This window comes from Anas platyrhynchos, chromosome 3, assembly GCF_047663525.1.
Source record: "Anas platyrhynchos isolate ZD024472 breed Pekin duck chromosome 3, IASCAAS_PekinDuck_T2T, whole genome shotgun sequence".
Lineage (NCBI taxonomy): Eukaryota > Metazoa > Chordata > Aves > Anseriformes > Anatidae > Anas > Anas platyrhynchos.
The window spans coordinates 99,272,732-99,295,973 of record NC_092589.1 but is presented as its reverse complement, the minus strand read 5'-3'; the positions used below and the strand labels follow the sequence as shown (position 1 = coordinate 99,295,973).

Sequence of the window (23,242 nt, the reverse complement as noted above, 5' to 3'; positions counted from 1 at the left end):
AGTGGCCAGGTTTAATATAGACAAACAAGTTTCATGCAGAAACTCCTTCCTAGTTCAAAAATAAAATTTCTACTCTTCCTTTTGTTTTTCCAGTGTTTTCTAGAATATTTCTTCACCACCAGAAACAGAAGCATTAAATAACAAAAATTCCTGCAATGGGTCTGTCCACTATAAATATAGTTCACATATTTTAAAATGATATTTGATTTTTTTATACCCTATATACATTTATAGCTATTTTTTTCCAGAATCGGTTTTGTCTCTTCTCATTTTTCCCCTTTTTTCCTCTTCAGAGGTTTTTAATGTACACTACACGTTAAACATTTGCCTGACAGTCTGATGACTCTACCACATTATCAAGGCTTTGTTCACTATCTCTGTCCTCTCAGCTATAGTCTCTTCAAATATTGACATTACTCTTCATACACAGAAATGCTCATATTTAAGATATTCTCCATGCAAAATGTCCCTGAATTTTACAGGGCTTATTTTCTGTCCTCTACTTCAGGCAGTTGTGAAATGTGTGATGTAAATCACCTGTGGCACAGCCTTCATAGTCCTCAGATGGTGCTTAATGATTGCACTGCACAGCAGCTCATAAAACTGGGCACATAAATGTTTTTATGGCTATGAACTTGTATGGACTCAATTCCATATTTCTTCCCAAATTTAGTACATTTCTGCTGAATTAGCTCCCATTCCCTTTTGACATCTTATTGCACATCTAGCAAGAGGTCTGGGCTAAAAGCAGATAAGGCACCAAGCCATTAGTTCCTTCAGGGTTTCAGCCCCCAAAGAAACATCACTCAGACATCGAGAAGTGCTGAATAAGAAATACAAGTAAGGCCTCAGTTTTGGCCTAGCTTAAATTCTGTTCTTTGTGTGAAAAGGAGCTCCTTTAAGCATCAACTGCAGAACAGTGAAGATTTAGTTTCACAAGATTCCCTTCAGATCATCTCAAGTTGTTATCCTGTCAGCACAAAAGCAAACATTGTACCAGCAGAGCTGTCATAGCCTTGTTCTAAGAAGCAAATCTCTAATCCACTCCTTCTCCTTTTAAAGAAGTTTTACTAAACTTGACCTGTCAAGTGTGAGGAGGCCAAAACATAGGAAAGGAATACTGGGGGTAGATCTGGAAAAGGACTATGGTGTAGAGATGCTGGGAGAAGGAGACCCAGGAGCACTCACGTGGGTTTGGACAAAGGGCCTTGTAAGAGAATAGGTTGATAGTTTGGCAGCTTCAAGAGTAGGGAGCTGTGGATGGGGCACAGGGAAAGGAAGAGGTATAAAGTGGGCTAGTGTTTTTGTAGGGAAGGAAAAAAGACAATGAGGGTGTGTTCTTCCTTTGCAGCAGCAGCAGAAGAAAGTGGAGGTGGACACTAAAGTGAGGTGAGAGGGATTTGAGAATTGGGCCTCAGGGTATTGCAAAATGGCAGAAGGGAGTGGATGTAACAGGCGTATTTACTAAACAAGCCTGATGACACTGATCATTGTCAATGCCAACATAGGCACAATCCCAATCCTTTCTTCCTGGGCAAGCCATTACCAACAGGGAGTTTATGCACATTAAGACATACTTGCAGCAGCAGATTAGCTGTCCTTTTTTGTTGAATAATCTCTTTCTCTTCAGAAATAGCTAAACCTGCTGTACTCCAGGTTGCCTGTTTTCTGTTGAGTGGCTGCTGTGCTGTAGATGGGTAACTGTGGCTGCCTAGTGGTAGCATGGTGTTGGTGAGCTGAAGACCCTAGTGGCCCACCTGGTTAGCTAAACAATCTTTCCCTAAATTTAGTTTTAGTATTCTTACTGTCTGGAGTCATATGAGTGAGACTCACACCAAACTTGGAACAGCAAGCAGCCTGTTTCACATTTTTTCTGCCCTTCCCAGGTGATCATATATCACAGCCCAGCTCTTTTGCTATGGATCAGGCACATCATATCATGCTTCTTTCTTTGGTTTGTTTAGCTTCACTCATCTAGTATTTGCCTATGAGGTGCTTTCCTGAAAACAAAAGGGTTTTCGTTAATACCATCTTAAGAAAGCAAGCCTTTCTAAACATAGTCTTCTTTTTAATAAAATAGCTATACCACATTTTCTTGTCCAAAGGAGTGTTGATAATACTTGTAAGTGTAATTTAATGACTTGATTTAAAAATGTGTGCATGTATAAAGACACTTTTCTCTAAAAAACATATCTTTAACTGCCTGTTTGGATGTAGATAAGTAAGAATCTCTACGTTGTGTCAAAGCCAAGGTCCTTCAATTATGGTTTCAGTTTACCATCCTGTCTTGTGGGAATAGACTAAAAGAACTCACAAAGAGTTACGGATGAAGAACTCAGCCACAACACCCCAGTTAAAAAATACACTTAGATGAAGTGTATTAACGCCTACTAATGTGTCCAGCAGGAATGCAAACTTGACACATGAGCAGGCGTTCAGTGAATTAATGGGAGATCAACAGCTTGAGCACATAGGGAATGTCTGCACAGCTGTCCTAGGGAAGCTGTTCTAGAAGTAAGGGACAAAGAACATAGGACGTACCACCATGGTAGTGTTCAAGAAACAGAAATGTGGAAAGAAAGTTGGACATCATTTTGGTAATCCTTGAGTGAAAAAAAGTGGGTTGGCAAACTGAAATAACATTTTCTTATTATTTGCCTATATGTTACTGGAGAAACAACTGCTAGAATATCATGTTAAAAGAAAGATCCAAAAAAAGAATTGTAGAGGAGAACTACAAAACTTCTTACAAATTGCTTAATCATCCTAAAAGCTTAATCTATTTAAACAATCAAAGTTTAAAGTTCCCTTGATCACAATTTATAAATGCCAAATCTAGCTGTTGAAGCTATAATAGGATTCAATGTCTGGGAGATGAAGCTAAACTAATTCAGGCCATAAATAATGCTCTCATTAGTTATCTGTGTGCATATTAACTGTTGAAATAATCTGTCAAAGATTGTCCATCACTAAAAATAATTCAATCACCATCGGATTTTTATTTGGTAGACATGCTTTAATTCAACAACATCTATTGGGCTTGAAGCAAATGAATTAAAAGATGTCCAGTGACTGATGTTACTAAAAGGACTGGAGTAAATAATTGTAAAGCCAATATCAATCACTGAGTTCTTTAATTTATCTACCGCAAATAACAACCTCATAGCTCGGCTATGTGTTGCAAGGTTTACGTCTTGATTTGTTTAGCCTAATCACAGTATTAAGATATCCTTGCAGAGGATATCTCCTTTCTCCCACAGCCAGCAACGACCATAAAATTGATCATTAGAACACATCCTCTCCTCTAAATCATATTGCCATCTTTGTCAACAAGCCCTTTCAGAGGTCACAATGGCATCGGGTAAGGACATTTTCACTGGCACTCTTGTCCAAAAGGATTTCAGAGCAGGTGACATTATTTGGGGCTGTAACTATATCCTACCGAGAGAGGTCCTGTGACATTTCTGTTAGTGTTGCACCTTTTAAAATGCATTGCAGCACAGCCTAGGAACAATGTGCTCATTTGTCAAGATAATGCACATCTAAGTGTGTTAAGCTCACAGTCAGACATTTCTGAAACCTAATCATCACTCTGCCATTTGTTGGCTGGGTGTGATTCACTTAACCTCTCCGTGACTGTGTGTCAAATGACAATAATAATCTGCTTTCTGGGGGCTTGGGAGCATTTAGGTAGCATTATGTGGTGCTCTGTAACCTGAGGTTGCATGACTGGCTCCCCATCTCAGCATTTCACACGCAACAGCACAATGACTTGTCTCTCGTCTGTATCAGTGATGACTGACCAAGATGACTTGATGTGTGCCAAGAACCATCCAAGACAACGCAGCTTTAGTCTAAGGAAGAGACATTTCTAATCAGTAAAGGTATATCCCGTTCTCATACACCAAATGAAAAACTGAAGCTCTGGGAACTGGACAGACGTATTGATATGGCTCACCACAAATACCGTCACTCCATAATGTTTGTATCAGCTATTCTCATTAGTAAAGTTTCACACAGCACCTTTATTACAGTTTGCCATGTCTCTTTCATTACTTACTTGCTAAGAGCTACCATCTTCACATCTGGCATATATAGATAAAAAGAACTGTATTTTCAGGGAGAAAATTGTTTTTAGCATTAGCCAAATTATATGCATTTGTGCAATGTGCCCTGCCTTCTGCCAATTACAGCCACATCATACATTGGCCTAAATTAAGGTCTGTGGTATAAGGATTTGCTCAAGGACTTCCATGGTGTGAAGCTCTTACAGTCTTTTTCTACCGTTATGGGTTTATGTTTTATGGATCTTTTGCATCTGAAATAGTGCCAAATGGTGGCTGTGGAATTCACCACTAATTGTAGAGAGCCAGACAATGGACACAGATACTTCTCCAGCAGCTGGGTCTGCCAGCAAAAAGGCTATAATGTCTCTCCTGGCAGATACTATAATTCTCTCCAAGCTGCAAGCAGAGTTGATAGTGGAATTGTTCCTTACCTGCTTGAATCTAAATGGGAGTGCTCAGAAAATGTTCAAAATACCAAAGCTCACTTTGATGGACACAGAAGCTGCGCAGGAATAGAAGAGAAGGCGCAGCAACCTGCAACATGGATGGCAGGAGAGAAGAAAGGTGATCAGCTGAAGACAGCAGCTTCTGCGAGCACAGTCAGATCTTGGAGCGAACATGTATGTGCCCCGGCCTTAGTTCTTGATTTCTCATCTCTCTAAAATGAGGAGCATGATAGGAGAAAGGATTTTCCTCTGGCAGTTTCTACCTACCCCAATGTAATCTGCATGCTTCTCATTTAATGTGGAATTGGAATTTGCCCATAGAGCGCTCTAAAACTCCCTTCTTTGTTCTTATTTACTTCCCACTCACTTCTAAAGACACTGGTCTTGATCATGTTGTGACTTATGTTATGCAGCAGTACCACTCTAATTAGTACTTGGACATGTTCCTGTTACTTTGGATGAAGCTGGAGGTATTTTCTCATTTCTGTTCTTCAGGTCTGTTCATGAAAAAGTCACTTTCTGTGATAGATGATGACTTTACGAGTCATAATAACTCAAGTCACAAAAACTTAATTTAACAACTTGCCCTTAACAAGTGATTTGTTGCTTATGGCCAATGTACTCACTTCTTTCATGCTGCTTCCAACTACCAGTCCCAGCTCTGCAGTAAAAACAACATGGAGAACAGGGAACATATAACTACTTTTAAAAAGGGGGTAAAATAAGAGGAGGGTATCTGGATCCTTATGATCAGGCTTCAGGCAAAGCTGGCATTTTATTACTTATTGCTTTTGCCAAATGCTGCTGAAGATCAAATTTACTTAGAAATCTGTCATTCTTACATACTCACAGTATTTTTTTGTCTTTGAGTTTATCCTCTTCTGCAGGGGTAATGATTAATCTCATTCACTTGGCACACAGTTTTAAATCCAGTGACTTCAGCAGAATGAAACTATAACCTTAGCAAATGGGAATCTATGGCCTTGTCAGAACAGAGTCTCTTTATACGTGCTGAGGGCTTGAATGCTGAGCAAACTCTCCTAAAATGATTTCATGAGCACACCTGCTATCTACTTGGTACTCAGTTTGATTTCTGGTAGTGTAGGTAAAAGAGGAAATTTAGGTTTCATTTTATAGCAAAAAGTGAGCTCACTCCTGCTGAAAAACCTTAAGGGAGTTTTCATTCCCCACAACCATTTCACTCACCTCTTTCTGTTCCTGAGCTGGAAGTACGTTTCCTGGGGGATTTTTTATTTGTCCCTTAGGAAACTCGGAAGTGCCTCAAGACTGAATCAGAATGAGAATTATTTGTCAGATAAGATCTAGTTCCTGAGGACAACCTATCAGCTGGAGATGCTGGAATACCAAAGATCCTGCACTTTGCTGCTGTAAAAACTGTCTCCCTACCATTGAGGTTTGGGCTAATTAATCAGCTTCTTCTGCCTACAGTGTCTTTTTTTTCAGACATTTATTTCATTTGGATTCCTTCATATATATGATAAGACTGATGTGGAGGGGGTTGATTTTGTTTTTCAAGTAACTAGTGAATAATTACACACAACCACAGAGTGGTTGGGGTTGGAAAGGACCTCTGGAAGTCAGCTGGTCCAACCCCCCTGCTCAGGCAGGTTGCCAACTAGAGCAGGTTGCCATTTATAAGGGCCACTGACTTCTGCAGCTTGTCTGAGCGAGTATAACTTTTTACACCAATTCACAAAAATAGCAACTTCAGTACAAAGTTCAGTACAACCACCATTGCAGAAAATAAAATGCTATGGTTACAGTGAAGACCTCTAGTATAGTCCTCAGTGGTTTTTTTGTTTGTTTGTTTGTTTTGTTTTTGGTTTGGTTTGGTTTGGTTTGGTTTGGTTTGGTTTGGTTTTTGTTTTTCCTTTCCTTAACATAGTTGATTACAAGAAGACTTACATGGAAGATTTATATAGAAAGACTACGAACTAGTTAAAAAAAAATTATAAAATGGAGATCCTTTTAAAAGAACAAGAAGACCAGGCTCACTTCATACATAATCAAGCTGTGCAAATGAAAAGATAGCACCTAGTAAAAAGTTTTTAATTGCACTAAGGCCTGCTTCATTTAGATGTCTCCATCAGCTTAGAACTGCAGAACGACACAGACTATATTCTGATTTGCCTTATGCTCTCCTTCCAAATACCTAAGTCTTCCAAAATGAAAGGATGCAACAAGCACTAACAGACATCCATGTCAGATATTCTGTGTGCACCTAGTAAATACAGCATTGTGCTGTAGCATCATCATTTTTGAAGAAAGGAGGGTGCGTATGTAACTGTAGCACCGCTTATCCTTTAGACCACTGGTCCTTCCATCATCTACCAGTAGCCATCACTAATCACCAGATCAAGTTGTTTTGAAAAGCAAAGCAAAGGAAACTTGTTTCCTGATATTTTTCTGCCACACATATTTCTCATACTTTCTTAATATATTGCTCCCATCTGTCTTCTGTGGTCCTTAACTTGCAGAATGAGTTGCTCCTGTGGTTGGTTCTGCTTTTGGGGCTAGCTGTGAAGACTGGTGACCTGTAGCCAAACAGAACAGAGAACTACTGTTTCACGGTGTAACCTTTCTTTTCATAGGGTACTAGTCTGGAGGTTTTTTTCTGCTGATTTTTTAATGTATCTTTTAAGAACATATTTACTTTGGATGAAACTGGCCAATTGGTTGAAAATGTACTGTGAAAATCTTCTATGGCCTTACACACAAAGGGTAAGATTATATAAAATCTCACTTCCCTTAAATTTTATCATTTTTAGTCGTGGTTGTTGTTGTTTTTCCTTTAAATCTCCTTAAAATATTCTAAAGGCTACTACAATGAGTTATATCTGTAATCTGTCATGATTTATTTCAGTGGGGTTTGATAAAGTTTGCAAGAAATAGGGGAGAATAACTTGGCAGAATGTTCTCTACCACATTTCTCTTCCTTTTTTTCTCACTCTTGAAATATGTTCTTTCCTCTCTGTGGGTAAGACACTCGTAAATGGAAGGCCTAAAATTTTAGCCTTCACATTAAACTGTCTGAAGAACCTAAGGTAGTATGGAAGAGTCTAGCAAAACACTGTGAAGGCCAGCTCACATTTTACTGAAAGTGAAAATTGAGGAAGTATGAAATACAAAGAAATGTAAAAAGCCCATACAGGGCCTGACCATGGGCTGATATAAATGATTTCAGGGGTCATGTACTGGATGATGTCCACTGTTTCTGTACACCACAGAACTGCTGTAGTGCACATAGCAGACCATGAAAACTCTAAGGTCATCCAACACCGACAGATTTGTGGCAAAGATCAAATGCTTGACTCTTGACTGCTGAAATGAACCAAGCATTGGAGAGAAAGGAGACATTAAAAAGGTTGTTCATCATCAGAGGCTTAGATAAATTATACTGTATGAACAATTAAAAGAGACAGGATTATTGCTGTTCGGGTTAGTATAATTTATTTTTAGGAATACCTGAAGTACATAGTTAGAATCTTCTTATTCTAAATAAATTTAAATATATTACATATAAAAGGATCTCTATCTTTTGCAAGTCAAGAATAACCTGCCATGAAAGAAGCTCATTCTCCCCTGATGTTTCAAACACTTCTTATGTTTCTCCCAACCATATCTAGCAATCTCTAATTTTAATAAACTTCCTTTTTCTTTTCATTTGTTCTCCATTTTTTTTAAATTAATTGTTGCTTTGCTAAATTTGGATATCTACCTCATTCTCAAGGATATCAGCTTTATATTGTTGTCATTATTGCATAGTACTGCAAATTGCGAAATGCCCGAGTGTCTCCAACTGGATGAAGTTGAAAATAGAAAACAACTCATCGCCTTACAAACTCCTTATCACTTATGGACTGTTCATTCAAAGAAGTCACCTAAGCTGTTGGGAACTTAGTCCACGTGGTGGATTTGCTGTCATTTTCCTGAAATCCCCAAGAGTAAACTTATTAGATTGGTGACTGAGGCCACAGAAATGTTTGTGGTTTCCACCCATCATTACCACGCATTAATTGTAAAGTCTTTGACTTCATCTCAGATAGTTTCCATAGAGCTGTTTGAAGTTGTCTACACACAACTAAAAGGATGGTCTGGGGTAGTAATGTGGGATCAGATCCTTGGCAGAAACCTGCATCTAAGCAAGCTACCAACTGCTCTGTTCCTAACTTGGCAAACAGTATTTTGCCTCCTGGCGAAGCCCGTAGTTTATATTGAAAGTGAGATTATGTGGAGCTAAAGAAAACTCAAAAATGATAAGCGTATAGTCCATTGGGCGGATATGGGATTTTCTTTTGATTCCTGAAGAGACATTGGAGGTACCTGCGTGAGAAATGGGGAAGAAGGGCTAGAGATTCTGGAGAAACCTGAAACACCAGTTAGATCATACTTCATGACCACAGCTGTGAGGCAAGAACCTAACTACTAATGCAGAATAACTTGTTCCTGTTAACATTGTTAAGACATGTGGATTTGTGAGGGAGGAATAAAAAGGTTCAACTGGAAACCCAAGCTTGTATCATCACATCATGCTAGTTACCTGAAGCCAACCAGAAGCAACCAAGGAACTTGCATCCAGGACTGGACACAGTCAGTATTATTCTTCTTTATTACTTCTATGGGAAGTGGTTATAGTGTCATGAGTGATGCTGGGCACTAGCAGGTGAAAATCTTCAGGGAGGTACTGACTGGCCACGGCTCTCCCTCTCAGAGCTGGGGAGAAGAGAGAGAAAAAATTACATGATGAAATATATGTAAGTAATGATTTAAAAGACATGTTTATGATAAATAGAACATAAAGAGAAGCTTGCAAAATACAGAAAAAGAAAAATTTGGAGTGAGTTGTGAACTTAAGTAGACAAAGAAGAGGTGAAGCAGCAACACCTTAGGTATTGCAGATTAGATGCAGGATTAAAGGGAAAGAGAAGCTGAGATTTAGAGAAACTCTTGAGACAAATGGTTGGGCCAAGCAGAAGAGAGCTTGAGAGTGTCTTTTATCAAAATGGAAATAAATGGGGATTAGAAGAAAAAGGGTAGGATATCTCACATATCTCACCTTGAAAGGAAGTAGAAGAATGAGAAGGAAGGAAGGGCTGAAAGAATAATTGCCCAAAGGTTGTACTTGGTGAGGTTCAATTAAGCAGTGGCCAGATGTCACAGGGTCAGCAGGGGCTGGGTAAACATCCTGAACTGTGTCTACTCATGTAGTAGAGTGCTACTCAACAGCGGTTGTACACATCCAGCATTTTCATAACGTGTTTATAGGAAAAACAGAAATGGGTGATAATCTTGAGAGGGATTGTGCCAAGAATCTCCAGTTGTTCTACATTGTCTGAATTGTCTGGAAGCAGGCTGAAACAGCCTGTTTGTTTGCTGCCATTTTTCCTATAAATTTTAGTTCCAAATCTGGATGTTCAGCAAATCTGAATTTTCTAAAATTTTGAGGCTATAAAGTGCTTCATAAAGACAACTATTATCTCTATCTGTTCTGGAGCATAAGGAGTTAGAGTTGATTAACTCATTTAAAAATGACTGTAAGTGAAATAGAAAACGAGTTTGCAGAAACTCCTGCTGATCTACAAGTACTGAAGAAAGCAAACCAGCGTGGGCAGATGAATATGTTATGCAACGTAAAGACTTTCTGAATCCTTTGCACACATGAAAGCCTTGTAATACAGGTTTTCTGGAAGAAGTTGAGCATGGTTCCTATTAGCTAAGAGGCAAAATGCCTTAAACAAGCACGTTCAAAGTGCTCCTTGGAATAACTGTAGTTTGCATGTAGGAATACTGCATAAGTACCTGTTGGACAAGAATCAGGAGAACTTCGAGAGTATATGTAAAATATTAACAAAGTGAGATTACACATTTGATATTGCCACAGAGTTCCTTCAGGCTGGGTGTACGTGGTACAGTTCCCACAGATCTGAATGTAGACAGCAGATTAGCAAGTGGTAAAAGAACAAATTTTGGTTTAAAAAAAGAATTCAAGTAGCATGCCACTGAAAATATATGCTTATGTGACAGGTCAGCAGAAGTTGTTTGTGTATGTACATACCTGTGTCTGCAAATAGGCAGGCTTTTTCTTTTGGGAAGAGAGGGCTAAAACATTTTGAAAAGTCAACGGGATCTTGACTTTTCAAGCAGTTGCAGACTTTTAATGTGCTATGGGGAAGATTGCCAGCTAATGTTTTATTTATACTGATAGGACTTAGTTCTACATATAGTACCACTGACTACAGCTATTTGGTATACTGGAATTTAAAACTAAGAGAACCTAAGGCAGTAACTTTCAAATGCTACTCAGAGAGATTTTTTTCCCCTCTCTGTTCATTCATTAATTCAATTTTCTCAGGGAGCTGAGATTTTTAGACATCACCAAAACCAATATAGATATGAAGAAAAAGAGACTTTGTCCGGGACTCATCTATACTGATCAATAGCACAGCTCTTGAGTGCTGCCCCAGAAAGATTGGCCAATTTTCAAACATTTCATTCATATTCATGCTGCAGGCTTAAATATGACTGTCAGAGAGCACAAGTCATGTTGAGACTGCAACACACGTAGGACAGTCTTCACCACAGATGTAATACCAACTTTTCCTATCCTCATCAGCCAAGTTGCTGTGGTTCTCCTGAAAGTGTGGTGTCATTTGAACCATGTGTGAAACATGAACAAGGGATTAAAGGTCCTATCTGTTATTTAGTCTAGCCACACTGATATTTCTGCACTAGTTTTGATTGGTCACCACCTAAAATATGCTGCACAGCATTCCTGCAGCAGAGCATATATGACTATTTTACCCAGTGTTCCTTTAAGGGGTTAATGATTATTAAAAATAATATAATAATATAAGGTTCTTGCTATCACTGGTAATGTTGTTCCAGTGGGAACTTAAGGTAGAGCTGTATGTTTCCCTAGAGCTGGACCCGTAAGGAGCTCTGTCACAGTGCCAGCTCCTGTCTCATATTTGTCAAGTGTACCTCAAGTCAGAGGAAGGTCTTGTAGCATTGGCTGTATGGTGGGCTCAACAAGAAGCATAAAGGATGCATAAAGGATGCCATCAACAGTTGTGGCAATATGATGGAGGTCACTGGCAAGCTATAAAATGATCAGAGACCCACTTCATCAGGCAGGATTCCTTCTAATATATATTAGAAGGATATTAAAAAGATGGAGAGAAACTTTTGTATGGGCAGATAATGATAGAACAAGGGAGAATGGCTTTAAACTAAGAGGGGAGATTTAGATTAGATTTTAGGAGGAAATTCTTCACTCAGAGGGTGGTGAGGCACTGGAACAGGTTGCCTGGAGAGGCTGTGGATGCCCCAGTGAGAGGGTATTAGCCTGTCTCTGGGAGAACAAGGACTTGGAAAAGGACATGGAACTGTGGCACTCTGATTTGCAGAATGAAGAAGAAAAGTGATAAAACTAAAGACATTGTTAACTATCATTGGCTATCTGTATATTAGTAAATACAACAGAGGAGCTACTGATTCATTACTGCATGCAAGTACTTAATTATTAGCATGCTGGCTGGAAGAAGTCTGGCCTGTGCCAACCGGTACTTCTCTAGACAGGTCATGGTTTGGGGCATTGGTCTCATTTTGAGCAGGAGTCTGATCAAAATGACCTTCAGAAGTCAGAATTTCTATGGATGTTTTGGGGGATAGCTCATGCCAAATTCAATGGGCAGTTTGGATGTAGCTGCCCTGTTTCAAAGTAGCAGGCAGCCTCCACATGGACCTTGGCCTTCTTTATCTAGAAGTATAAATGTAGCCATTGAGGCAATGAAATATGAATATTGTGCAAAAAATACTGTTCAGTTCTCGACAGCAGGCAAGCACTACCCCTGCCATTATAAAAAGGCTCTTAGCTACAATGGGGAGATCATCGAGAGCATATGTGCAGGGCTCCCTGACTGGAGGTGCTCTTTGCTCCTCCAGCAGTGGCATTCAGAAGATGCCAAGAAAGTTGCCCAAAACCAAGACAGTGCAATCAGGAAACTGAGCTTTGAACAGGGCATGGTGTAGGATCCAGCTTGATTGCCTGTAAAAGGGAGGACTGAACATGACATAAAATGGAAGATGAGACTCATTACAGGAAGAACTATTTTGAAATACTTGAAGTGATCATAATTACCATAATGAGACAGCTATTAAAAAGTTGTCACTAAGTAGGGTTGTAGTATCAGTAGATTGAGAAAGTAACGCTAAACTATTACATCATAACTAGTAGCTCTTAAAAATTAGATTTTGCTTGAGAATGGCAAGAAAGGCAGCAGAGAAGAAAAAAATAAGAAAAACACCATATCTGTGACCTTATTTTTACAGTATGATCAGAGCAACTTATATGTACATAAAACTCAAATCTCCTGCCTCAACATGTTACAATTTAAAGGAATTACTTAAAAACAACCATGAGAAAAATAAAATTAGGGGAAGCCAGAACAGCAGCCTGCACTGTGACAGCTCCAGCAACCCACCTAGTTGACCAAGGGAAGCAAGCAGATGTAATCTTTTTGGACTTCAGCAAAGCTTTTAGTACTGTCTCTCACAATATCCTTCTGGACAAAATGTCCAGCATACAGCTAGACAAGTGCATAATATAATGGATGAACAATTGGCTGATGGGTCGGGCTCAAAGGGTTATAGTAAATGTGGTTACATCAGGCTGGCAGCCAGTCACTAGGGGGGTTCCCCAGGGCTCATTTTTGGAGCCACTTCTCTTCAATGTTTTTGTAAATGATCTGGACACAGGAGTCAAACGCATACTCAGTAAGTTTGCAGACGACACTAAATTAGAAGGAGCTGTTGGCTCTCTTGAGGGTAGAAAAGCCTTGCAGAGAGATCTTGACAGACTAGAGGGCCAGGCAATCACCAGCCACATGAAATTTATCAAGAATAAATGCAGGATTCTGCTCCTGCAATGGGGCAACATTGGCTATACGTACAGACTGGGGAATGAGAGGCTTGAGAGCATCCCTGCAGAAAGGGATCTGGGGGTTCTGGTTTATTGAATATGAGTCAACAGTGTGCCCTGGCAGCCAGAAGAGCCTACTGTACCCTGGGGTGTATCAGGCGTGGCATTGCTAGCCAGTTGAGGGAAGGGATTCTCCTGCTCTGCTCTGCGCCAGTGTGCCCTCACCTCAAGTACTGTGTGCAGTTTTGAGCACCACAGTATAAAAGAGTCTAGAGGGCAAGACTTATGCGGAGCGGCTGAGGTCCCTTGATTTGTTCAGCCCAGAGCAGAGCAGGCTGAGGGGAGGCCTCATGGCACCTGCAGCTCCCTCACGAGGGGAGCAGAAGGGCAGGCGCTGAGCTCTGCTCTCTGGGGACAGCGACAGGACCCGAGGGAATGGCATGGAGCTGGGACAGGGGAGGGTCAGGATGGGGGTTAGGGAAAGGTTCTGCACCCAGAGGGTGGTCGGGCACTGGGACAGGCTCGCCAGGGCAGTGGTCACAGCACTGAGCTGCTGGAGTTCAAGAAATGTTTGGACAATGCTCTCAGACATACAGTCTGATTTTGGGGTGGTCCTGTGTGGAGTCAGATGTTGGACTCAGTGATCCTTGTGGGTCCCTCCCAACTTGGGATATCCAATGATTCTATATCACTATAACATCCCCAGCTCTCTCAGCTTTTCTTCATAAGAGAGGTGCTCTAGCCCCGTGATCAACTTTGTAGCCCTCCTCTAGGCCTGTTGTAACAGATCCTCATCTTTCTTGTGCTGGGGGCCCCAGACCTGGATGCAGTACTCCAAGTGGGGCCACAAAGTTTTGCAACAAATTTCCTCTATTTGCAAATTTCCTATTGTGCAAAGATGAATCCTTGTACCTACAAGAGCAACGTGCCAATGCATGTCGTTAGGATCTCTGTCATTTAATCATGACTGTGCTCTCTGTACAAAACAACTATTTTAGCTGAAATCTCTTGGCCTTGACTTACTGCTGAGTCTGGGCCTCTTGGGCAGGGATGAGGTTGCTTGTAGTGATGCGGCAGGAATGCTCCAACACGTGACTCACCAAATGACACATAAATAGTGTCTGGGTGTGTGGGCAAGGCATCCCGAGACTTCAACCAAAGCCCGGTGTCCCTTGGGGCTGTCTATAGAGGAGCTCACAGAAGGCACTGCAAGCTACTGGCAGCTTGCAGTGCCTCACAACCAGCATGTACAAGGCAGTAGATTTATTTCTGGATTTTTCATATGAACAACAGAGGATGGCTGCTCATGTCTAAACTCTTGAGGTGGCACATAAACAAATTTAACTTTTCAGAAAGCTCGGGGAGTCCATCAGGGACACATTAGCAATTACAAACACATGAAAACAAACAAACAAACAAAAAAACTTCCTCTACTCAGATATCCCTCTACTTTGGCAGGACCCAGTTTTCCACCACCACCGACAGCGCTTGCCTCTCAGGCTGGAAGCTGAGCACCTGAAGCCTGAGGACTTTTATTTCCCAGGTGTGGTCTTTCACCACAGGCAGGCCCAGCTTAGCGTTTCAGCTGTTCTAGACCAATTCTCTGTGAAAAGGAAGTTGTGGTTTGATTTTTATTTTTCAGTGGAATCATGTGGTCAGCCATGGGACTGAGCTTCCCCTTGGCAAAAGCCTCAGCCAGCTCAGTGACTTGTGTAGAATCACAGAAACATTATGGTTGGAAAAGACCTTCAAGATCATCAGGTCCAACCATCCCCTACTACCAATGTCACCCACTAAACCATGTCCCTAAGCACCAGATCCAACCTTTCCTTAAACACCCCCAGGGACGGTGACTCCACCACTTCCCTGGGCAACTCATTCCAATGCCTGACTGCTCTTTCTGAGCAGAAATGTCTCCTCATTTCCAACCTGAACCTCCCCTGGTGCAACTTGAGGCCATTCCCTCTAGTCCTGTCACTAATTATGTGTGAGAAGAGGCTGACCCCCAGCTCCCCACACCTTCCTTTCAGGTAGCTGAAAAGCAATAAGGTCTCCCTTGAGTTTCCTCTTCTCCAGACTAAACAACCCCAGTGCCCTCAGCCGCTCCTCATAGGACTCGTGTTCCAAACTGGAACCCAGACACAGCTTTGCACCACTGCTGAGGAAACCTCCATGCGTGGTTTCCCTGGGCCCTCCCGTGTTGCTCTCAGAACCGGGCAGTTTGAGTCACGGGGATGACAAGATCATTTTTGACAAGTATGGAAAGAATCATGCAGCAGCACTCTGTGACATCCCTTTTGTAATTCACTGTCCTTAATGAAATTGGATAATTACAGGTAAGGGTACTCACTGTGGCATGGGTGCTTTTTACTTATTTATTTATTTATTTACTTATTTATTTATTCCAAACAGGCATCTAGTAAATACCATTAACTTTTTAGTGGTAGTGAGGAGCTTGTTTCAGTGTGGGGGGGAAATGTAAACAAGGCTGTTTTCAAACTTAAAATGGAAAAAAAAAATAGTTAAAAAAAAAAAACAAAAACAAAAACAAAAACAAAAAACCTCCTCCTCATGGATTTCCTCTGAGGAAAATCGCAAAGGTGACTGCTGCTCCTGCAGCCCTTTCTGTGCCAGGAGACTTCGGGGCCCCGGCACACGGGAGCCCCCCTAGGAGACCGGATGGTCCCCCCCCGTCCGGGTCGCAGTGGTACGGCCGGGCCCTACCCGCGCGGCGCAGCACGGTGCGGTTCGTACCACCGGGCCGGCAGCTGGGGGGGGAGCAGGAGCAGGAGCAGGAGGAGGAGGAGGAGGAGGAGGGGGGCGGTGTTGGCGCCTGCGCGCTGGGTGCATGGCGCCGGCGGAGCCGAGCTGGGTGGTGGCGGAGCCGAGCCGGGGGCCGGGGGGCGTCTCGGCGGCCGCAGGCGGCCCCGGAGCCGGGAAGGGCCCGGCCGCCATCTCGGGCAGCGCTGCCGGCGAGGAGCGGCGGGTGCAGAGCGAGGTGTGTGCGCGGCGGGGCCGCCCCTGGGCTCTTAGGGGCGAGGGGAGGGGGTTTGGGGTCGGGGGTTTGGGGTTGGGACCGCCGAGCGCTGCCCTGCCCGTGTGGGGCTGAGGGGCTCGGGGGGAGCTATGGGGAGAGCAGGTCCCTGCAGCGCCCAACACCTGGTCCCAGCCCGGCCCGGCCCGTGGTGGGGGCGTTTTGTAGGGTGAGGTGAGGGGGGTGCAGCTCTTTGGGGTCTCTGAGTCCCAAAACCCAGCTCCTGCCACGGTCTGCGGGTGGTGGTGGGGCTGGTGGTCCTGCTGGGGTCGGCTAAACTGTAAGTAAGATGAAGTGGCACTCGCATGTTTCCCTGTTATCCCCTCCCCACAAGTCCACGATCGTCACCTACGGTGTGTTCAGGAAGTTTCAGCGAACTTGGGGTGCCTGCTGCAGGACTGCTCGGTTAATTATGATAATGCTGCTAATAACACGCATTAACGTTGCTTGTCTGCATTCCACGCTCTTCTCGCATTTTTGGAATAGATTTTCTGTTGGAAAGTTGTTTAATCTTTGGAGGCTGCTGGCTAAGCCTTGTTTTGAGACGTGATCTTGAAAACCCTTTTCTTTGTAAGTGGTGTTAACCCCTGTGAGTTATTCCATGTCTTATCCCATGTGTTAACCCATGTGACTTCTCCCGTGTGTTATCTCATGTGACTTATTTCACATGCAGAGATAACTTTTCATATTTTTATGTCCCAGGTGTGTCTGTGAGATTCTGAATCGCGCCCAAAACTCAAGAAGTTGTGGAAAATCAGTGAGGGAACAGCAAAGGAGCAGAAGAATAATGGTTAGTGACAGCACGCTGCTGTTGAAATGTGAGTTTCGTGAGTAAGAAAACAGGATTTGCTTCTTGTGTTTTCGCTTCCTCTTTCTTGCCTTCCTTCTTTGCCGTCTTCTTTTGATTCAGTGAGTTACTTTGCACTAGTACAGATTTTCCAGGCCAGTTGTTAATCTTAAAAAAAAAAAAAAAAAGTTGTGTTTTTTTTTTTTCATTTATTTACCTGTCTTTGGGATGACTGTGCCTAATGGCAACAGGACCAAAGTCTTACTGCAATAAAATGGAGTTCCTTATAGTTCAGGAGTTGTGTATACAGGTGACTTATTAAAAAGACTCACTTTATTTTTTTCTTCTTCTTCCAGATGGAAAAAGAAGAGTTCGTGGTTCCTGGTTTGCATATTAGCAGAGGCTGACTAGGCCTAAAGGAGACAATAGTGTGGGCAAGAAGTGTCCAGCCCCCTGCAAGACTTTGATCTATTACAAGGAAAAACAAAACAAAACAACAAAAAAAAAGAAATGAATCCCACAAATGATGATCCAGCGTTTGGGACCATTTTTGACTGGGACTACCTCTTATGGGAAGTTCGTTTGACATTTTTGGCTGCTGGTTTTTTAATCTACCTGGGAGTATTTCTTCTGTCCCACTCGTTGTCTTCCTGGATAAGTACCACTTACCGTGCCTTGCATGCAAAGGAGAAGGTGTTTTGGAATATGGCAGTCACACGTGCTGTATTTGGACTTCAGAGCTGTGTTTCTGGCCTATGGGCTTTGCTCATAGATCCCGTTTTTCATGCAGACAAAGTGTATTCACAGCAAAAGTGGAGCTGGTTTAACTGTTTAATAGCTGCTGGATTTTTCTTGCTTGAAAATGTAGCTGTTCACGTGTCCAACATTGTTTTCAGAACATTTGATGTGTTCTTGGTAGTTCATCACCTGCTGGCTTTTGGCGGCTTGGCTGGTCTAGTAATCAACGTAGAATCTGGACATTATCTACCTTTGATGGGAATGTTGTTGGAGATGAGCACTCCCTCAACGTGCATTTCCTGGATGCTTCTAAAGGTAAGAACTTGATAATTTCCAAGTTACGTTTGTAAGAGTTTTCTTGCCTCTCACTTCTCCATAAATAATCTGTGTGGTTTGCCTACATAATTTTGCAGCAGGGCTGTTCATTTAACTGATATCCATGTCATTGTGATACCTGTTTCTGTCATGATCACGTTTCTGTAGTCCTCCAAGTAGATTTCTGTGTGGTGGTGTCTGCGTGTGGATAGTGGGATGGTTTGGAGTTTGGGTTGGGGATGATGTATATGTGGAAAAAATACCATAGCTCTACGTGATAAAACACCATATCTCTACGTGAAAAAATGCCAGAGGGGATGTGTATGCAAAAGCTGGGTGTTTGCATTAGTTCTAGGGATTCCTTATCTTGAAATAACAATCTCACTTCTGTATACTTTCTGTTCTTGTTTTTCTAGGCTGGCCGTGCAAATACCTTTTTCTGGAAGGCCAACCAGTGGGTGATGATCCACCTGTTTCACTGCCGCATGATTCTTACCTACCACATGTGGTGGGTGCTCATTTTCAACTGGACTTCTGTGATAGAAAATCTGGGACTTCTACATTTTATTGTTTTATTCTCTGGATTATTTGCCGTCACACTAATACTTAACCCGTATTGGACATACAAAAAAACTCAGCAGCTCCTTAGACCAGTTGACTGGAACTTTGAAAGTAAAACGACAGAAAATGGAAAATTAAACGGTGACACACATCAAAAGAAGATGTAACACTGAAACATCTGTTTCCTAGTATGATTGTAGCATGCAGCAGAAAAACACACTGCGAAGTAATCTGCCCATGAAGTAGAAGCTTTTGCAAGAAGCTCATTAACGAAGTCATTCCTTGCTGTTAGTATTCTGTAAGCATGAGAAGTATTTAAAATCATTGTCTGTATTTCATATGTACACAAGATCTTCAACATCTTAGTGAAGAATTACGCCAGCTGTTTTGTCAGGGTGAACAGTACTTCATGATTTAGCAATTGGTATTTCATGATTTAGCAATGACATGCTCTCTAATGGTATCTTTTGTCCTAATGCTTCTAAGTGGCTTTGTAGTTAATTTGTCCACTGATCTCAGCTTGAATCAAGTTTAGCTTGATTCCCGTTTCATCTGTGCAGGACATACTGATACTGAAAATCATGTTAAGGAGTTTATTAAGATCAACTGTGTCCCGAGTGAGGTATGTGTGGGTACCTAGTTCCTGTGTGCTATTAAATTGTTCCCGGTGGTTGTATTGGTCATGTGGCAGAATGTAGTCATGGCTGGATTTTTATTTTTTTTGAAGTGCACAGGATGAAAAGGAAGAGGGTGTTGAGTGTTTGCTGTCCAAGTGAGTTGTATGGGAGTTCGTATCCACCACAAACATGTATGTAGTAAGGAATGGGAGTGTCAGTTCGTTATGCTGGTGGTCGAGCTAGGTAATCATGGTGCTCCTTTCTGGACTTGTGATACAGGAGTCAATGACAAAACCTTTGGCTGTTTAATCCTTGAAAAAAAAAAAAGCTAGTTGATTGGTGAGATTATCTTCTTCGTGGGTCCCAGATGAATAGTCGTGCAATTAGTTCCACTAGTACTCCGGTTATAGTTCCTCATATTTTTGGAAAGCCTCTTAGTTATAGAGGATTTTAGAATCTGAGGTGACTCCTCTTTGGAGGAAAGTCCATACCACCTCTTTTAGAAGTTCTGCTTTTCTTTTAGTATTTTTATTTGTCGTGTTTTTATTTTACTTTGAAGAACGCTCAAAGTGAGACTAACAGTCCTTTGCGCTTTATCTACCACATCTCGAAATCTTTCCTTGACCTAGGGAACAGAGCTGCTTTCTAGATTGGGGCTTAGCAAATTGTGGTGGTGTTTCTCCCACTAATAATACTCAGCCCTGGATATAATTTTGGACAGCCGACCAGGGTATAAAGATCACGATAGAAGAGAGTGACACCTAGTGGCAGGAGAGTGACAAATATGCTCAATTACTGTTGCACTGAACTATTGAGAAAAAAAAAGAGTGTCTTTTGAAACTGTCATCTGCTGTGACAAGGCTGCTACACAGGTTTATTTTCCAAGGTGATATGACTGGACAAGCCCAGGCTGTGAAGAATTTTAGGATGACGCTTTGTCTGCTGATCCGTGGTGGAGCATACTGTTTTAAATTAAGGTGGGGGAGCACTTTTTGGTGTAAACAAGCTCATTTAATTCATTTTGGCAGAAATGTCTTGGATTTTGTTAGGGTAGGTAAACTAGTGTTCAGGTTGCTATGTTCCCTAATTCACTTTACATGAGCACAGAGTTGAAGAGCTTCTCGTAGGGTGAGGAATCTTTCTCTGTTAGGTCACAAATTTATATCCAGATCTTGATAATGATAAAGTGGTGAATATCTGAAATTGCCTGTTCAAAACTAGGCTGAGAGGATCATCGTAATTTTACACAGCAACCGTATCTATTATCTTGCTGATATTCAGTACAGAAAACGTAAATTTTGTGCTATCTTATTGTTAAGCGGGCCAGAATGAGCTCATAATGTTTTGGCAGTGTGGCCTGCCCGGATGTCATACTGTAGGAAAAAAAAAAAAAAAGAGTACTCTGAAGTTAGAAATTGTGTACTTCTCCTGAGGGGTTATGTGAGAGTAATAATGAAAGTGCGTTAGGAGGAAGAAGAGGAACGAATTCCTCAGAAACAGAACTGAATCACAGGATGGCTGAGGTTGGCAGGGACCTCTGGAGGCATCTGCTCCAACCCCAGCTCAAGCAGGGCCACACAGAGCAAGGTGCCCAGGACCACGTCCAGTTGCCTTTTGAAGATCTCCAAGGAGGGAAACTCCACAACCTGGGCAACCTGGACTCTCCAGTATGTCTATGTCTTTCTTGTACTGGGGAGCCCAAAACTGCAGCCAGCATTTCAGGTACATCTCTTCAGTGCTGGATAGTGGGGAAGGATCACCTCTCTTGACCTGCTGGCAGCACTCTGCAGCCAGGAATGCCATCAGCCTTCTTTGCAGCAAGGGCACACTGCTGGCTTATGTTCAACTTGGTGTCCACCAGGGCTCTCAGGACCTTTTCTGCAAAGCTGCTTTCCAGCTGGACGGTCCCCAACAAACGTGATCCAAATGCACATCGTGCAGAATACGAGCCTGGGGAAGGGGGATGCTAAGTCACTAGACCTCAGGGTGATGCTGCACTCTTTGCAGCTCAGAATTTAAAGGTTTGGATTCAATAAAGCATGACAATTACTAAAAATCCTAGCTACAGAAGTGTGAAGAATCCTAATAGAAAATTACCATCAGAAAAGAAGTGAGTTTGGGCAAAGTGCTCAGTTTGTTACAGGAGCTGGCTAAAGGAAGTGAAATATTTATGTGGTAAAACAGTTTGAAAGGTTGGGATTAGTGAATTTGGGGCTGAAAAATAAGGTTAGGTGTGGTCAAGGCAGACAGGTGGATAGTTAGGTCAGTGACACCAGACTTCTAATGCTTAATATTGGTATTATTAATTGATGTGTTAATTATTAAGTGGACTTTAAATCTTACATTAAAAGTATTGTGATCAGAATAGGGCAATCTTTTAATACGCATCTTTGTGCAAGTTTTTTCCGTGTAATGACCACTTTATAGTACATCTCTAAAACTTTTTGCATGTCTTACTATATAATGAATATCTAAGAGCACCTGCTAACCTAACCGCTGCTACACCTGCTAGAACAGGAGAGCTAAGCAATACAAATGACAGCATTCACTTTACATTTCTGTTGGTTTGAGGGGTGAAGGGATTTCACAGTCCAGCTAGAAATACAACACAACATGGAAATACAGACAACCTTCCTTCTGCATCTTGAAGGGCAGCAGGTGGGGTTATCAGTTCTGTTACACAGGGCCTCTTTTTTTTTTTTTTTTTTCTACTGAAGTGTTTTCATTACTTCCTTTTTCTTCTTTGGCTGCTCCCTTCAGAAGAACCTTTTCTGGTTTATGACTGTGGGTGACTCTCTTACTGCTCTGAAGAAAAAAAATTCTTTGAAGGTTCTGTTTAATTACTCTTATAATCGAGTGCTTCATTTCAACCCCAAAATGAGTTACAGTTTGTTTATTTCTTTTTTTAAATATGAAATTAATTCCAGTCCTTCTCAGGCCTCTTTTGTAAGGTCTCACGTGCAGTCTGATGTAGAAAAAATTCACCATCAGCTTCAGCAGGAACAGAATCAGGTCACAGGGGGTGCCACTGCCATGATTTGGAAACATTTGGCATAGTTTTTTTGGGGGTGAATTTTCTGCCTGCCAAGGTTACTGTTAGACACTTCATCCTGCTTTCTTTTTGGGCAGGCTTATCCAAGGAGTGCTGTTTGTGTCACCTTTCTGGGTGAAGTTTTTTTAAAAAGATAACCTGTGTTTTGGTTTGTGGTGTTTTTTATTGTTTTTGTTGTTGTTTGTTTTGGGAGTGTTTCTGTTTTTAAAAATAAACCAAAAAGTGTCTGATCTGAGGCACCCTGGCCAGACATTTGGTTGTAGCTGTGTTCATACAGCCTTCCTAAATCACAGTTTGTGTCCTCCATTTGTGTCTTACATCCTGTTTTTTTCCCAAACCTGTTACATTTACTCTTACCTGGTCATGATCCCACAGCAGTCACAGTACCACAGTGACATTTTTGGCTAACAGTTTCTTCCAGCACTTATTGTTGATCTCTTCTTTTGTTACATACCTAAGTCCAAATCTTTCAGGTTTTTGGCTTTTTTTTTTCCTGATAACACTGTTTAAATATTGATGTTGTACAGTTACGAAAGACACCCTTCTTAACCTCAGGGAGATTCCCACTTAAAGTGAATTTAGAAGTGTTAATGAATTAATAAATTCAAGTCTGTTCCGTGTACAATGCAACGTTTGTTGAATGTGTCTTTATAGTGAGTGCATAAATAAAAGTATTTTATTGAA

General features: G+C 41.7%; 1 protein-coding gene and 1 long non-coding RNA gene across 5 annotated transcripts in view; one reads left to right on the top strand and one right to left on the bottom strand.

Annotated features, from left to right (window-relative positions):
* Positions 1–16,121, bottom strand: part of LOC140002249 (uncharacterized) — a 22,914-nt gene extending 6,793 nt beyond the window's left edge. Inside the window, exons 1-2 of the long non-coding RNA XR_011808547.1 lie at positions 9,591–16,121; positions 9,075–9,247 (exon numbers count right to left, since the gene is read on the bottom strand). This is a non-coding gene — a long non-coding RNA (uncharacterized lncRNA). The remainder of the gene's footprint in view (positions 1–9,074; positions 9,248–9,590) is intronic.
* Positions 8,998–23,242, top strand: CLN8 (CLN8 transmembrane ER and ERGIC protein). 4 transcript variants are annotated; one of them, XM_072036383.1, is made up of 4 exons: positions 8,998–9,124; positions 17,191–17,278; positions 17,632–18,328; positions 18,745–23,242. In XM_072036383.1, exons 3-4 carry the CDS (start codon positions 17,786–17,788, stop codon positions 19,054–19,056), a joined length of 855 nt encoding a protein of 284 aa, XP_071892484.1. In that variant the 5' UTR covers positions 8,998–9,124; positions 17,191–17,278; positions 17,632–17,785; the 3' UTR covers positions 19,057–23,242. The 4 variants fall into 4 exon arrangements, with proteins under 4 accessions (XP_071892484.1, XP_071892483.1, XP_027310925.1 ...); XM_072036382.1 differs by having other exon boundaries at positions 17,191–17,306; XM_027455124.3 differs by lacking the exon at positions 8,998–9,124 and adding an exon at positions 16,297–16,452.

What these genes read in the sequence shown, in the direction of transcription:
- CLN8 (XM_072036383.1), top strand. Translation starts at nt 17,786, where the DNA reads ATGAATCCCACAAATGATGATCCAGCGTTTGGGACCATTTTTGACTGG. An exon ending in TTTCCTGGATGCTTCTAAAG is followed by an intron (nt 18,329 to 18,744) that starts GTAAGAACTTGA and finishes TTGTTTTTCTAG; the next exon opens with GCTGGCCGTGCAAATACCTT.